Source organism: Chiloscyllium plagiosum, unplaced genomic scaffold (assembly GCF_037043375.1).
Source record: "Chiloscyllium plagiosum isolate Xiang-an unplaced genomic scaffold, Cpla_swu_hap1 HiC_scaffold_19, whole genome shotgun sequence".
NCBI lineage: Eukaryota > Metazoa > Chordata > Chondrichthyes > Orectolobiformes > Hemiscylliidae > Chiloscyllium > Chiloscyllium plagiosum.
In genome coordinates this window covers 60,347,411-60,361,074 of record NW_028270157.1, presented here as the reverse complement: position 1 = coordinate 60,361,074, position 13,664 = coordinate 60,347,411, and the positions used below count along the sequence as shown (strand labels likewise).

General features: G+C 42.8%; 1 protein-coding gene across 2 annotated transcripts in view; it reads right to left on the bottom strand.

The window, feature by feature from the left end:
• The window catches only part of LOC122559510 (A disintegrin and metalloproteinase with thrombospondin motifs 20), a 384,605-nt gene that overhangs the window by 270,345 nt on the left and 100,596 nt on the right, over positions 1-13,664 (bottom strand). The window contains exon 4 of one of the 2 annotated variants that reach the window (XM_043709081.2): positions 10,247-10,515. In XM_043709081.2, coding sequence (XP_043565016.2) covers positions 10,247-10,515 — 269 coding nt within the window. Of the gene's footprint in view, positions 1-10,246; positions 10,516-13,664 lie in introns of those variants that run through there. The other variant, XM_087997440.1, reaches the window with a different exon arrangement.

Here is a 13,664-nt window from a genome sequence, read left to right as displayed (position 1 = left end):
CCAGGTGCTGGCAGGTGGGACTAGATTGGGTTGGGATATCTGGTCGGCATGGACGGGTTGGACCGAAGAGTTTGCTTCCATGCTGTACATCTCTATGACTCTGTGAAAGCATATTTAAAGACAGGTGGAAATGCAAGGCCCAAAGATATTGCCTGCAGTTCGGCAAAATGGAAAAAGAATAACGTTCATCAGCATATGCAGTAAGTCTCTAAATGAGGCATTTACAATTGCATTGCATACAACAGTAAACCAATTTGAGAATTTTCAAGATATCAAGGATATGGGGATAGTGCGCACAAATGGTACTGGGACAGAAAATCAACTACATTGAAGTGAGGTGCAGCTAATGAGCCAAATAGTCTATTCCTGCTCCTCTTGCCTAGATTCCCATGTTCAGTTCCTCTGTTACTTTGCACTGGGAAATAAATACATGCTTATGGCAATAAACTGAGTCTCTACTAGTTGAAAACTTACATAGCGCTCACACAGTAAAACTACCGAAAGCCCAGAACACTACATCCCTATATTTAGACAACATAAAAGCATGCACAAAAGCAGACCCTATAATTACTGCCTTTTACAACAGGTTGCTGGAACTTCAAAAAGGAATTTTGCTTATGAACCCTTATGATTTTGAAAGTAATGATGACTATTACAATTGTAATCGTGGGAAGAAAAACCGCTTTGACTAACCAGCAACCACACACACAAACAAAAATCAGTTATTCATTAACAATGACCCACAATGCCAGAGGAAAGCTGGACTGACGGCAAAAAGACCTGCTGTCAATTACTGGAAGTCAAAGAAGTAATTAATCGAAATCTAATCACGGAGGAATTATTTATTTGAAAGGGATTCTGCTGACATGGAATGGAGCTCTGAAGATGCTCAAACCCAAGACCATCAATATTGGAGAGACAGCAATGTGCACTGGATCCATCACCAAACCCCTGGAGCATGAAGATCACTTTTATTTTTGCCTAAGCACTAAAATCTTCAGGCCAAAAACAAACCAGTTTTACCTGCCCAAAAGGCTTCCTCAAATACCTGAGTTAATGAGTCAGTAGCACTCCCACAATCCAAAAAATCTCATCCCCTCTATTTGAAGGAATACACACCATCCTACTGCAAGGCCTTACTGCCCAGATTCAACCAAGCATCGGGGAAAAAAAAAGATTTTTGCTGTTTCAACAAATATAGATAAGCATCCAGCTAAAAACCAAGCAGCCAGATATGCAGGACTTGGCTAAATATGTTGTAGAGATCTTAAAATGTTGCGCTGGTCCTGCAGCAAAGGGACCAAAATGGAAAACTGAGTTTCTCAATCTGTCAGCCTGCAGAATGAGCATGGTGACAAAAAAGAACTAATCGCCATTAAATTCAGCAGGACCGGAAGGAGAAATTGCACTCAAAGTTTTCCCATTGTCAAACTGCACCCCCTGCTCAGAGGTGGTAAATTTCAGAAAATTCACTTATTAAGACATTCGTTTGTACAAACTTTGTTCCATGCCATTATATATTAGTTACTGAAAGACCTGCATTTATATAGCACTTCTCATGATTTTGAGACATCATAAACTGTTTTATAGATGTTGAAGTGCTATTAAAATGTAGTTGCTGCTGAACATAACAGCCAATTTACATACCACAAATACAGTAGAACATAGAACAGTACAGCACAGTACAGGCCCTTCATCCCTCGATGTTTGGCCAACCTTTTATCCTACTCTAAGATCAAACTAACCGACATACCCTTCATTTTACTATCATCCATGTGCCTATTCAAGAGTTGCTTAAATGTCCTGAATGTATCTGACTCTACTACCACTGCTGGCAGTGCATTCCATGCGACCACCACTCTCTGTGTAAAGAACCTACCTCTGACATCTGCCCTAAACCTTCTTCCAATCACCTTAAAATTATGCCCCCTTGTGCTTACAATTTCCACCCTGGGTAAATGTCTCTGGCTATCCACTCCATCTATGGCTCTCATCATCTTGTATATCTCTATCAAATCACCTCTCATCCTTCTTGGCTCCAATGAGAAAAGTCTCTCCCTCTCCCTTTCTTCATAAGACATGCCCTCCAGTCCAGGCAGCATTCTGGTAAATCTCCTCTGCACCCTGTCTAAAACTTCCACATCCTTCCTATAGCGAGGTGACCAGAACTAAACACAACATTCCAAATGTGGTCTAACTAGGAACTTATACAGCTGCAGCATAACCTCGTGGCTCCTAAACTCAATTCCCCTGCTAATGAAAGGCAATACACCATACGCCTTCCTAACAATCTGAATAATTTGATAATGATAAAATAACCTATTTTGCAGATGTTGTTTGAGGGATATATATTGACCAGTACACTCAAAGTAATTCCCCAACGTATCTTTAAAGTAGTGTTACTTTTACATCTACACAATCAGGCATATAGGACCTTGGTTTAATTTCTGAGTAAACCAATGGCATTGTGACAGTGTAGATTAGATTAGATTAGATTAGATTACTTTACAGTGTGGAAACAGGCCCTTCGGCCCAACAAGTCCACACCGACCCGCCGAAGCGTAACCCACCCATACCCCTACATTTACCCCTTACCTAACACTATGGGCAATTTAGCATGGCCAATTCACCTGATGTGCACATCTTTGGACTGTGGGAGGAAACCGGAGCACCCGGAGGAAACCCACGCAGACACGGGGAGAACGTGCAAACTCCACACAGTCAGTCGCCTGAGTCGGGAATTGAACCCGGGTCTCTGGCGCTGTGAGGCAGCAGTGCTAACCACTGTGCCACCATGCCGCCCACGACCACTGTGCCACCGTGCCGCCCACTGTAGATCTCCTCAGTGCTCCAATGTGTGAACCAATTCCAATGTGATCCCTCAACATATTTACTGGCAGCACTTACAAGGTAACTATTTACATTCGGCCAGCTTGCTCATTTTGTTTTGTAAGGTTAGCAAACAGAGTGCCATCAGATCTCATGTTAGTTTATCCTGTTTTAACTATTTCAAAAAGATATGTAACTCTTTATGATCCCTATCATTCCAATCCACACAAGCTTTCAGTCCTCCTGCCCACTCCTTTCCATCAAAACCTATTACTGTTCCAGTGGATGCCAGAGCAGAAGAGAAGTCTGTACCGTCTACAACCTTTCTCTCTGTATATGGTGTCTACTTAAAATAACTCCATTGTCTGCGAGCCACACTCATTTTTATCCTTCTCACCTTTGATAGGCTAATTATAACATTATGGCACATCCTCATGGACAAGGTGAGATAGACATCTGCAATCTAGCAAATGGGACTAGATTGGGTTGGTATATCTGGTCAGCATGGACGGGTTGGACCAAAAGGTCTGTTTCTGTGCTGGACATCTCTATGACTCTAAATCAGATTTTTCAGCTTCAAATGGCCACAAACCAAATGAACAACAGGATTCCGATATTCAAATTGTGGAGTCCATTTTTTGGCCCTTGTCGATCATTTTAAAATGCTAATGAAGGGCTCAAGACCTGGCAATCAACCCTTTGAAGTATTAGTTCTTGAGAACCACAACGACCACTTCCCACCATTCCCCAGACAGGATTTACCAGTTACTGTCGGTGAGGTGACTGGCCCTGAATTAGTTGAGACTAGCCTGTGAAGGTGAAAGCAGGGCCAGCTCTGAGTAAGCACATAAGGCCTCAGGACCAGCATTTATTGACGGTGGTCACTCAGAGTCTTCGAGCATGGAAACAGATCCTTTGGTCCAACTCACCCATTCTGACCAGATATCCTAAATTAATCTAGTCCCATTTGCCAGCATTTGGCCCATATCCCTCCAAACCCTCCCTATTCATATACCCATCCAGGACTAGCATCTATTTAAAATTTTGTAATTGTACCAGCCTCCACCATTTCCTCCGGAACATTCCATACACATACCACACTCGCGTGAGAAACTTGCCCCTTAGATTTCTTTTGTATCTTTCGACTCTCACCTTAAATCTATGCCCTCTACTTTTGGATTCCCCTATCCTGGGGAAAAGACCTTGGCTATTCACCCTATCCATGCCCCTTGTGATTTTATAAACCTCTATAAGGTCACCCCTCAGCCTCCGGTGTTCCTAGTGGTTCAGGCAGCACAGATAACATACAGCCCCAGTCTACTATCTACAGCCCTATGACCTCATCAATCAGCTGCCGGAAACAAACAGAGCAGAAAATGTTTGCACATCTATTGAAAACATTGAACTTACTAAAAGAAAGAGAAAATACACAGCTAAAATACAATGAATCACATACGCGGTCCCTGACAGACTCGAGCCCGATATTGTCAAAGCCTACATTGACTCATTGACAAGGATAGTGCAAGTATAGCTGAGCTTTCATGGAATGAAAATGAATTTTGAATCACAAAACAGCACTATGGTGTATGTGGTAACCCCATGTTGTCCACAATGTGAGTTTGGCAGCTCTATTAAACTCACACGTCAGCAAATGGGAAGATTGTCCTGTTTGTTTGACTTGCAGGCCTCTGACCATGTGCAATTTACCTCAAGAAAGGTCAACCCCAGAAGCTCTTGTTAACTATTACATTGTTGAATACCCATTGCCGGACAGAATTGGAGTAAATTACCCAGACTTTATTCATTTGAAGAACGTTGCGAAAGAAATCATCCGCTAATTTCCAAGGTATCTAAAATTAAAGTCAAACCAATTCAAAAACAGTGCTCAGTGGCGCAACAAAGTGCTCGAACCTAAAATATAACGCAGAAATATTTTGGCTATTTGACGGAAATGAGTGTATTTTTACAACTGAAAGCAAAACCCAGCGTTTAATGGGTTAACATGTTGCTATGCACCTGCCACTACTATCACAAAAATGTTAGCAATTCCATATGAGCGTTTTCCAATTAGAGCTGGCTTTTCAACAAATCATGTATAATTCATCCAAATACAGAGGTTGAGTAACATGCTGAGTGTAGAGCTCAAGACAAACTAATTAAAAACGTAAGCATTCTTCAGGAAGAAATGTTGGTGGGGAATGGGGAAAGAATATAACAGATCCATCTAATCCCCAACAGTAAACAGTTATTTAAGTTATAAAGCAGTAAAACACCATCAGATGCTGTTGTGTTCAGCATTACTGATAACAGTCCATTATAATGTTGGGAAACTGATCAAGCTTCAAAGATCTGCATGTTCACAGTCTTTTGGTTGTGACAAATGGGACTTTAGTGCAATGGTATTTGCTCCTGTGCTGTCAGCTCATACACAATGTGGAAAAGGATCATATTGGATTGCATATGTTAACTCAGGATTTTCCCTGATATTGGTCGATTAAACACCTTGACAGCTTATCTATCACATCTATCTCTAGATGGCAAAATCTACTACATGACCAACAGAACACACTTAGCTATCGGGCCAGCACTGTCTCTCAGATACAAGTAGTCAAACCTCTGCTGAACAAGTTATACCCCAAGGTTACCTCCAACAGTGCTCTTGAGGATAGAACTTATACAATTTGGAGGAGGAACATTCCAAAATGGCAACATGCATCAAGAAGAATCTTTAAATGCTTGCTACACTTGAACGAAATAAGCGACAATTCAGATCAAAAATATGATTGCCAGAATTGCCTTCATTCTGAATTAAGAATATCATTAAAATAAATCAAGAACACTGCAATATAAGCCACATTTCTTATAGTAGTCTCTTGTATCAATATCACCAAAATGTGCTTATTGAAAAGCTAATTGACTTTTGGGAGGTGGTGGTTAAAATGCCCATATCCAGAGGAGGAAATGTTGGTAAAGATGTCAATCTCAGCCCATAAAGACAAATACTCCTGACTGCTGATACTGGCAAATGTAGACCTTCTAACCTGTTAGAAGCTTTGTAAAAGTGATGGTTTGACCAAGTGCCAAAAATACAGAGTCAGAGGTTACACAACACCAGGTTATAGTTCACCTGATGAAGGAGCAGGGCTCCGAAAGCTTGTGCTTTCAAATACAGAGGAACCTTTATTATCCAGCAGTCAATTATCTGAACATCGGATTACCCGGCAAGATTGCAATGTCCCGATGCCTGGCTAAACTATGTTATCCGACATTTGATTATCTGAAATTCGATTAACCGAATGAAATACTCCCTGCATGTGTCCTTCGGATAATCAAGGTTCCTTTGTAACCCTGTTGGACTATAAGCTGGTGTCATGTGACTTCTGACTTTATCCACCCCTGTCCAACACCTGCACCTCCACAGAAAAATACAGGATAAAGCCAAAGATTACCAGGGATTCACTTGGAAAGTATCAGGAACATTAGAGCCCAGAAACTTTGCACGACCTCAAAATGCCACACATAGAGATTGCATTCGCTGAACACAGTAGCCAACTTGTGAACAGCGTGGTCTCACAGACAGCAAATTAAACAAATAGCCAGATAATTAAGCACATCTGCTATTTGTTGCATAGCGCAAGAGAATGTACATTGTAAGGTTTGTACTGGACTCAACTCTCAATCATAAAGATTTCGGGTTCAGGCCCCAGGGCACGAACACAAAATTCTAAGTTTAGATGCCAATTCAATGTTGAAGGGGTATTGCATTGTTGAAGATTTCAGATCAGATGCTAACCTAAGAACCCCATGGGCTTGCTTGGGTGGATGTAAAAGTGATTCCATGGTGATAGCAGAGTGTTACCCCCAGGGTATCAGCCAGTAGAGCCCCTCAATCAACATCACCACAACAAATTATCTGGTCATTGTCACATTGCCTTTTCTGAGAGATTGTGGAGTTCAAATTTTCTGCCATGTTTCCTACATCACAACAGAAAAAAAGCACTTTAATGTCTGTAAAGCACTTTGGAGTGGTCATGAAAAACATTAGCTAAGTGCAAATCTTTGGGTTCTTCTAGCATGATTCTAGGCAAGCTTCAGACTAATGTTCCAACCCAAAGTGGCATTCAAGAAAGGTGGCGTTATCTTTCTTAAGGACCACTACTAAATCTGATACAAATGACAGTGAATTATTACAGGAGCGAATATATATGGAAGCATATGCATGTGTGTGTATGCGTGTCAGTCCCAAATTCCCGCTGTGTGGTGAGTTGGCTGTGTCCAGCCTAAGTGGTGGTCAGGATCTCAATAAAGCTTCAATGTTCTTGAGTTAAGAATTGGCAGCAGAAAGGAATCCACAGTGTGATCCCACGATCCCTGTTAAATACACACATGGGACGAATAGTCAAGGGCAATGTCAGCCTCTTCTGTAAAACTTTCCAAGGTAACATGTCAGGACAATTACCTACTGCTCGCCAGGTGAGCTTGCCAATTGTACACCCAATAGCCATCCTACTTCCCAGTGGGTTCTGCCCACTACCGACAGACACTGATACCTCCAACACCTCAATATTCCTCTGACACTGACCTTCCTTGTTTGCCATCCTTCTCTGCGCCACATCCAACGTCCTTTATCTGTGCCAAATGCCCATCTAGCACTCCACCCAGACAGCTCAAAAGGTATCCTGATAGCCCAGCATCGCATCCTCAAAAAACTACCCTGAAACCTTCTTTCCCAGCAAGGGATACCACCTCCATCATGACAAACCCCTTTGTCATGACCAACCCCTGTTGCCCTCCCCCATCACTCCAATAGAGCAATTAACACTCTGCCTCAACTCGCCGATGCATTCTTCCCCTTGATTGCCAATTGAGAGGGGGTGGGCTGTCGTTCCATTGCAAAGATTCATACTTTTTCTCAAACAACACATCAATCACTACCCTCATCTTCAACAATCCATCCCAACAGTCTATTTGGTGCTTCCCTACTCACCCACTTTGACAACTCATCTAACATTCCCTCCCTATCCAGCTAGTTCTGCCATCATTCCCCTGTGTCATGACAGGTCCTCTATTACCAACCACCTTTCCTGGTCATCCTCCAGCTTGGGACTTCTTACAGCCAGCCAATGAATCTGCCCAGTCCAGCCTGTCATTTCTCCTTGTATCCAGATATTCATATGGAATGGTCAACTGGGTGAAACTGCAAGTTCCTGTTAGCAGTAACCAATGTGAGGGAACTCCATCACTAAAAGTGATCAGACAAAAGAAAGATTTCCTCATCAAGCACCACACTATACTGAATATATGTCACTGAAAAATGGCCCAGGGTCTCCAAGTACATACTAAAGAGCTTGCAATCATTGTTTTACTAGCTTGTTGCCCTGAGGCTACAGTCTACATGTCACTCCATCGACAGGAACCAATTAGCAAACTATAAGCTGTGAGCTTGTCACACTATCATGGGGGTTTTCCTACAGAGGTCATCCGAAAATGTGTTATACAAGGACCAATAAATCTTAGTATTGCAAGCAACGTCAACTGATATTAACCATTCGTTAAAGTTTCTTCATCTCAAAAGTACACACTGCAGTCCAAAGAAGCAGTATTAACCATGTTCCTGGCTTCCTACCAGTTTACGTGAAAATAACAATCTCAGGGAATTAATTATTTCATCCTTCTTTTTGAATCTTTCCATAGCCTTGTCCCTCCTGTAGCCTCGCCATTCCTCTGATATAAAAACATCTAATTCTAACCTGTTGTACATCCCAAATTCCTTCACCTACTATTGTCAGCTTTGCCTTCAGAAGTCTAGGTTCTAAGTTTTGGAATTCCCTTCCAAAACCCCTCTATCCATACTACTCTTTCCTCTTTTGTAACTCTAAAAGCTAGAGTGACACGGTGACTTAGTGCTTAGCATGGCTGCATCACAGTGCCACAGACCCGGCTTTGATTCCACTCTCAGGCGACTGTGTGGAGTTTGCACATTCTCCTTGTGTCTGTGTGGGTTTCCTCTGGGTGCTCCAGTTTCCTTCCACCGGTCCAATTATGTGCACATTAGGTAGATTAGCTATGGTAAATTACTCGCAGTGTCCTGGGATGTGCAGGCTAAGTGGATTAGCCATGGGAAAATTTAGGTTATGAGGATAGGGTGAAGGGGGGTGCGTTTGGGTGGAATGCTCTTCAGAGGGTCAGTGTGGACTTGAAGGGCCAAATGGCCTGCTTCCATATTGTAGGGATTCTATGATGCCATTTTGACCCAGAATTCGGCTACCTGCACCATTACCTCCCTATGTGACTTGGTGTCACAGTTTACCCAACTGGGTTTCTGTGACCCACCTTGAGTTGCTTTGCGACATTCAATGTACTACATAAACTCAAGTTCTTCATACGTTTGTTAAATGGCCAAATATGTTTGGGGTAGAGGGGAGTGAATTTGTAAAATGACTTTCACAGCAGTTATTTGCTTAATTTATAACATTATTGCTGTTGACTTCAGATGAGCCGTGTTCTAAAACCAGAAGTACTTGCGTGGTAAAGATTTTACAACAAACTAATCCATAATATTTTCAGCTCTGTTAAATGATCTGGTATCAGCTGGGACTTTGGTCTCACTATTCCTGGCTTTTGAAGGCAGTGAGGGTTCCTCCATTACTTTCCAATGACTTGCACTGGAAAGCATGTGTCAACTGAATGAGGACAAAATCAGTTTGGACTATGATATCCTCCACAAGTAAATAGCCCATCAACACTCCCTGTCCAGTCCAACCAATGAAGAATGACTGGATGAGTGAGAGACTGCAACTGTGCTACAACCTCGTTGTTGGAATCAGTAAATCTGAGATATGGGAGGAAAAAAAAATTAACAAAACATAATGTTGTGTTTTCAGCTGTTTCGTCTGATGAGGATTTGTTTGACAGGTCTAACTGAAATGGGTAAAGATTTGCAAATACTTAGTAACTTGGCATTGTTGCAAACAGAAAGTGACACAAAACCAAGGGCATCACTGAAGTGGGGGCTTTCAACTACTGAATTTAAAAACATATGACAAGTTTATTCTTAATACATTAATAATGCACATGGCGTGAAAGTTCAAACACTTACTTTGGTACCAATTTGATCTGAACACTAAATATTAATTTTGGTGTCCTAAACTTCCAACTTGAAACAACAGTCCTTTAAATTGATCATTTTCATTTCATTTCGAGCCGATTTCATTTTCACTATATTTTAACTTTAATTTTCATGGGATGCTTTGAATTTGCTTCATCCTACAACAGCTGTAATTCAGATACTGGGGAAGCGCAGCAAGGATGTAACAGCTTTTGCAAAGCAAACAGCAGACAAATGACCTCTTTCCACTAGTATTGTTTCACTCACATTCACACAAACACATACAACCATTTACAGATATATACTCACTATTGACATAAGTGTTAAAATGTAGTGCTGCAAATTCCTCCCGTGATGTTGCGCCATTTTGTTGTCAGCAGTGACCATGACCTCTACAAATCTTGGATATGACAAAAAGCGTTTTTGTCTTGAATGCTGCTGGGTGGCATTGCCCAACAAGGTCTCTTCAGTCTGAGGATGTGTCGGTCTAATCGCAGTCTGTAAGATATCGAGGTGCTCTCTAAAACTGCTAGCTTTGTGCATCTTCACAAGTCTCTTCTTCCTTTGATGATATTGGTCTGAAATAGAGAGAAAGAAATAAATAAAACTAAGTGAGGGAGAAAGAGGAGAAGACAGTCTTAATCAATGCGTGGGAATCAAAGCCTCCCGATCAGATCTGGAGTCAGGCAGGGCTGCCCTCTCTTTTCAGCCTTGTTTGTGTGTTGTCCAGAGCCTTTTGCTGAGTCTATCAGGAAGGATGCGAGCTTGAGAGGGGTGATTTTCCCAGGCAGTGGTTGCCTGTAGATCAAGGTCTCCCTGTACATGGATGATGTCACCATTTTCTGCTTGGATCCACTGACAGTGCACAGCCTCATGAGCATCTGTGACCAGTTCAAACTGGCATCCGGAGCCAAGATAAATCAAGGTAAGAGACAGGCCATGTTTTGTGGGAACTGGGCCGACCGATCCTTTACTCCCTTCACTGCCAGAACAGATTACCTGAAGGTGCTGTGAATATGGTTCAGAGGGGCTAAGGATTGTGCAAAGACTTGGGAGGAGCTTATCACCAAGGTGAGGCAGAAGCTGGCTTTTGGGAGCACCACTCCCTCCCCATTGTGGGTAAAAGCCTGGTCATCAGGTATAAGGCACTTTCTCTGTTGTTGTACATGGCACAGGTCTGGCCCATTCCCCTGAGCCATCTTCCATTTCATCTGGAGGTCTAAGATGGACCACGTCCACAGGGACACCACATACGAAACTCTAGATAAGAGAATTAAGAATGTACCCAACACTGCCTTCATCCTGATGACACCTTTGCGTATACACCCTCAGTGTGCAAACACCAAGTGTCACTAGGTACGGATGTTCTACCTGTCCCTGGTGTTGTGAAGGATGGGACTGACATCATTGCTGTAGAACATTCCAAGTAATTGGACTGTTCCATATTACCTTCCCTTCATGGAGAAATTTGCAAAGAAAAATACCTTGGCCACAAGTCAGGAAGTGGTCAGCATGTAGCGTCCTCGAGAGCCTATGAGAAAAGGAGAGGGTAGTTCCTTGAGCGGAATATTTGGCAGAATGCCTCATCACCACAACTTTCCAACAAGCACCAAGACACTGCTTGGCTGGTGGTGAGAAAAGCACTATCTGTGAGATTCTTCACGTATATCTGGTCTCTCTGTGCCAACCAGTTCACACCGACCCTCCGAAGAATAACCCACCCAGACCCATTTCCCTCTGACTAATGCACCTAACTACTATGGGCAATTTATCATGGCCAATTAACCTAACCTGCCCATCTTTGGGTTGTGGGAGGAAACTGGAGCACCCGGAGAAAACCCACGCAGACACGGGGAGAATGTGCAAACTCCACACATTCAGTCGCCCGAGGCTGGAATCAAACCTGGGACCCTGGTGCCGTGCGGCAGCAGTGCCAACCACTAAGCCGCCTCTAAAGATTACAATTAAGAAACCCACTTACTTAAGATCCAAATTATTTAATTAAATTGAATAGAGAAGGCTGAACAGGTAATGGGTTGCAGCTACAGTAGGTGGGAACTGGTGGATGCTGGAATGATCCAGTGATCTACAGCAAGTGTTGGCTGCTCAAAGAACTACAGCTCAAGGCTGATGAACTGCAGTGTAAGTTGCTGACACCGTGATACATCAGGGAGAGAGAGAGAGTTGTCTGGATGCTGTGTTTCAGGGGTCAGTTACATCCCTTAGATATATTAGATCAAAAACGTTTCATGGTGAGGGCCAGGAATGTGTGACCACAACAGAGGCAAGTTTGGGGATCATGAATTTAGCTTTGCAAGGGTCTTAGTGAGTCTCCCTGCCCAATAGGGGAACTCATTAACAGGGGGATCGAGTTTAAGAGCTGCGAGGTTTTGCTGCAGCTCTACAAGTCTCTGGTGAGACCACACTTGGAATATTGTGTCCAGTCCTGATTGCTCTACTATAGGAAAGATACAGAGACTTTGGAGAGGGTGCAAAGAAGGTGTACCAGAATGCTGCCTGAACTGGAGGGCTTGTCTTATGAAGAGAGGTTGACTAAGCTTGGACTTTTTTTTCTGGAGAGGAGGAGGAAGAGAGGTGACCTGATCGAGATATACAAGGTAATGAGAGGCATGGATAGAGTCATTAGCCAGAGACTTTTCGTCAGGGCAGGATTGACTGGGACGAGGGGTCATAGTTTTAAGATATTAGGAGGAAGGTGTACAGGACACGTCAGAGGTAGGTTCTTTATGCAGAGAGTTGTGAATGGATGGAATGCGTTGCCAGTGGTAGTGGTGGAAGCAGAGTCAGTAGGGACATTCAAGCATCTGCTGGACATGCACATGGATAGCAGTGAACTGAGGAATCTATAGGTAAGGCTTTTTATTTTACATTAGGATTAATCCTCGGCACAACATCATAGGCCGAAGGGTCTGTTCTGTGCTGTACTTTTCTATGTCCTATATTCTAATAGAGAAATGAGATTGCAATGTGGGAAAGCATAGTTAGGGGAATAGATACTGCTCCTTGCAGCAAAGACGGAGGGTCCCACAGGCTATATTGCCCATCTGGTTAAGGGCATCCCTTCTGGGCTAGACAGGAAATTGGGGTGGTGGTTTGGGGGAGGAGGGGGAGGGGCGGAGGGAGTTGGGAGAACCAGGGTGCAACCGTCCACATAGTTACCAATGATATGCGTAGAATTAGGAAAGAGATTCTGCTCAGGCATTATAAACAACTTTTGGGTTATATTAAAAAGCAGAACTACACAAACACATTATCCTCCATATGTCCTCAACTTAAATATGGGCAATTATAGAAGCATGAAAAAAGACGGTGAGAAAATTAAGGGAAAAGTCATTGGATGAGCAATGACTGACATTTAAGTAGATATTTCATAACGCTCAGCAAAAAAAATTATTCCAGTAAAAACAACTCATGAACCACCTGTGATTAACAAAGGCAGTTCAGGAGAACATCCAACAAATACTAAATTAACTTGGAGAAGGGGGCATCGTGTAATCTGCCTAAGTTGCTGATGATGAAAAAGAAGGGGGGTTTGGGGGGGACATGTTGTGATGAGGACAAAAGCAACCTGCAAGCAGATATAGTGAGTGGGCAAGAACTTGATAGATGGAGTTTAAATGTAGGAGAGTGTGAGGTTATGCACACTGGTAGAAAGAAGCAGAGAGAGAGATTCCAAAGAAAGTGCAGTGTAGAAGGACCTGGGTGT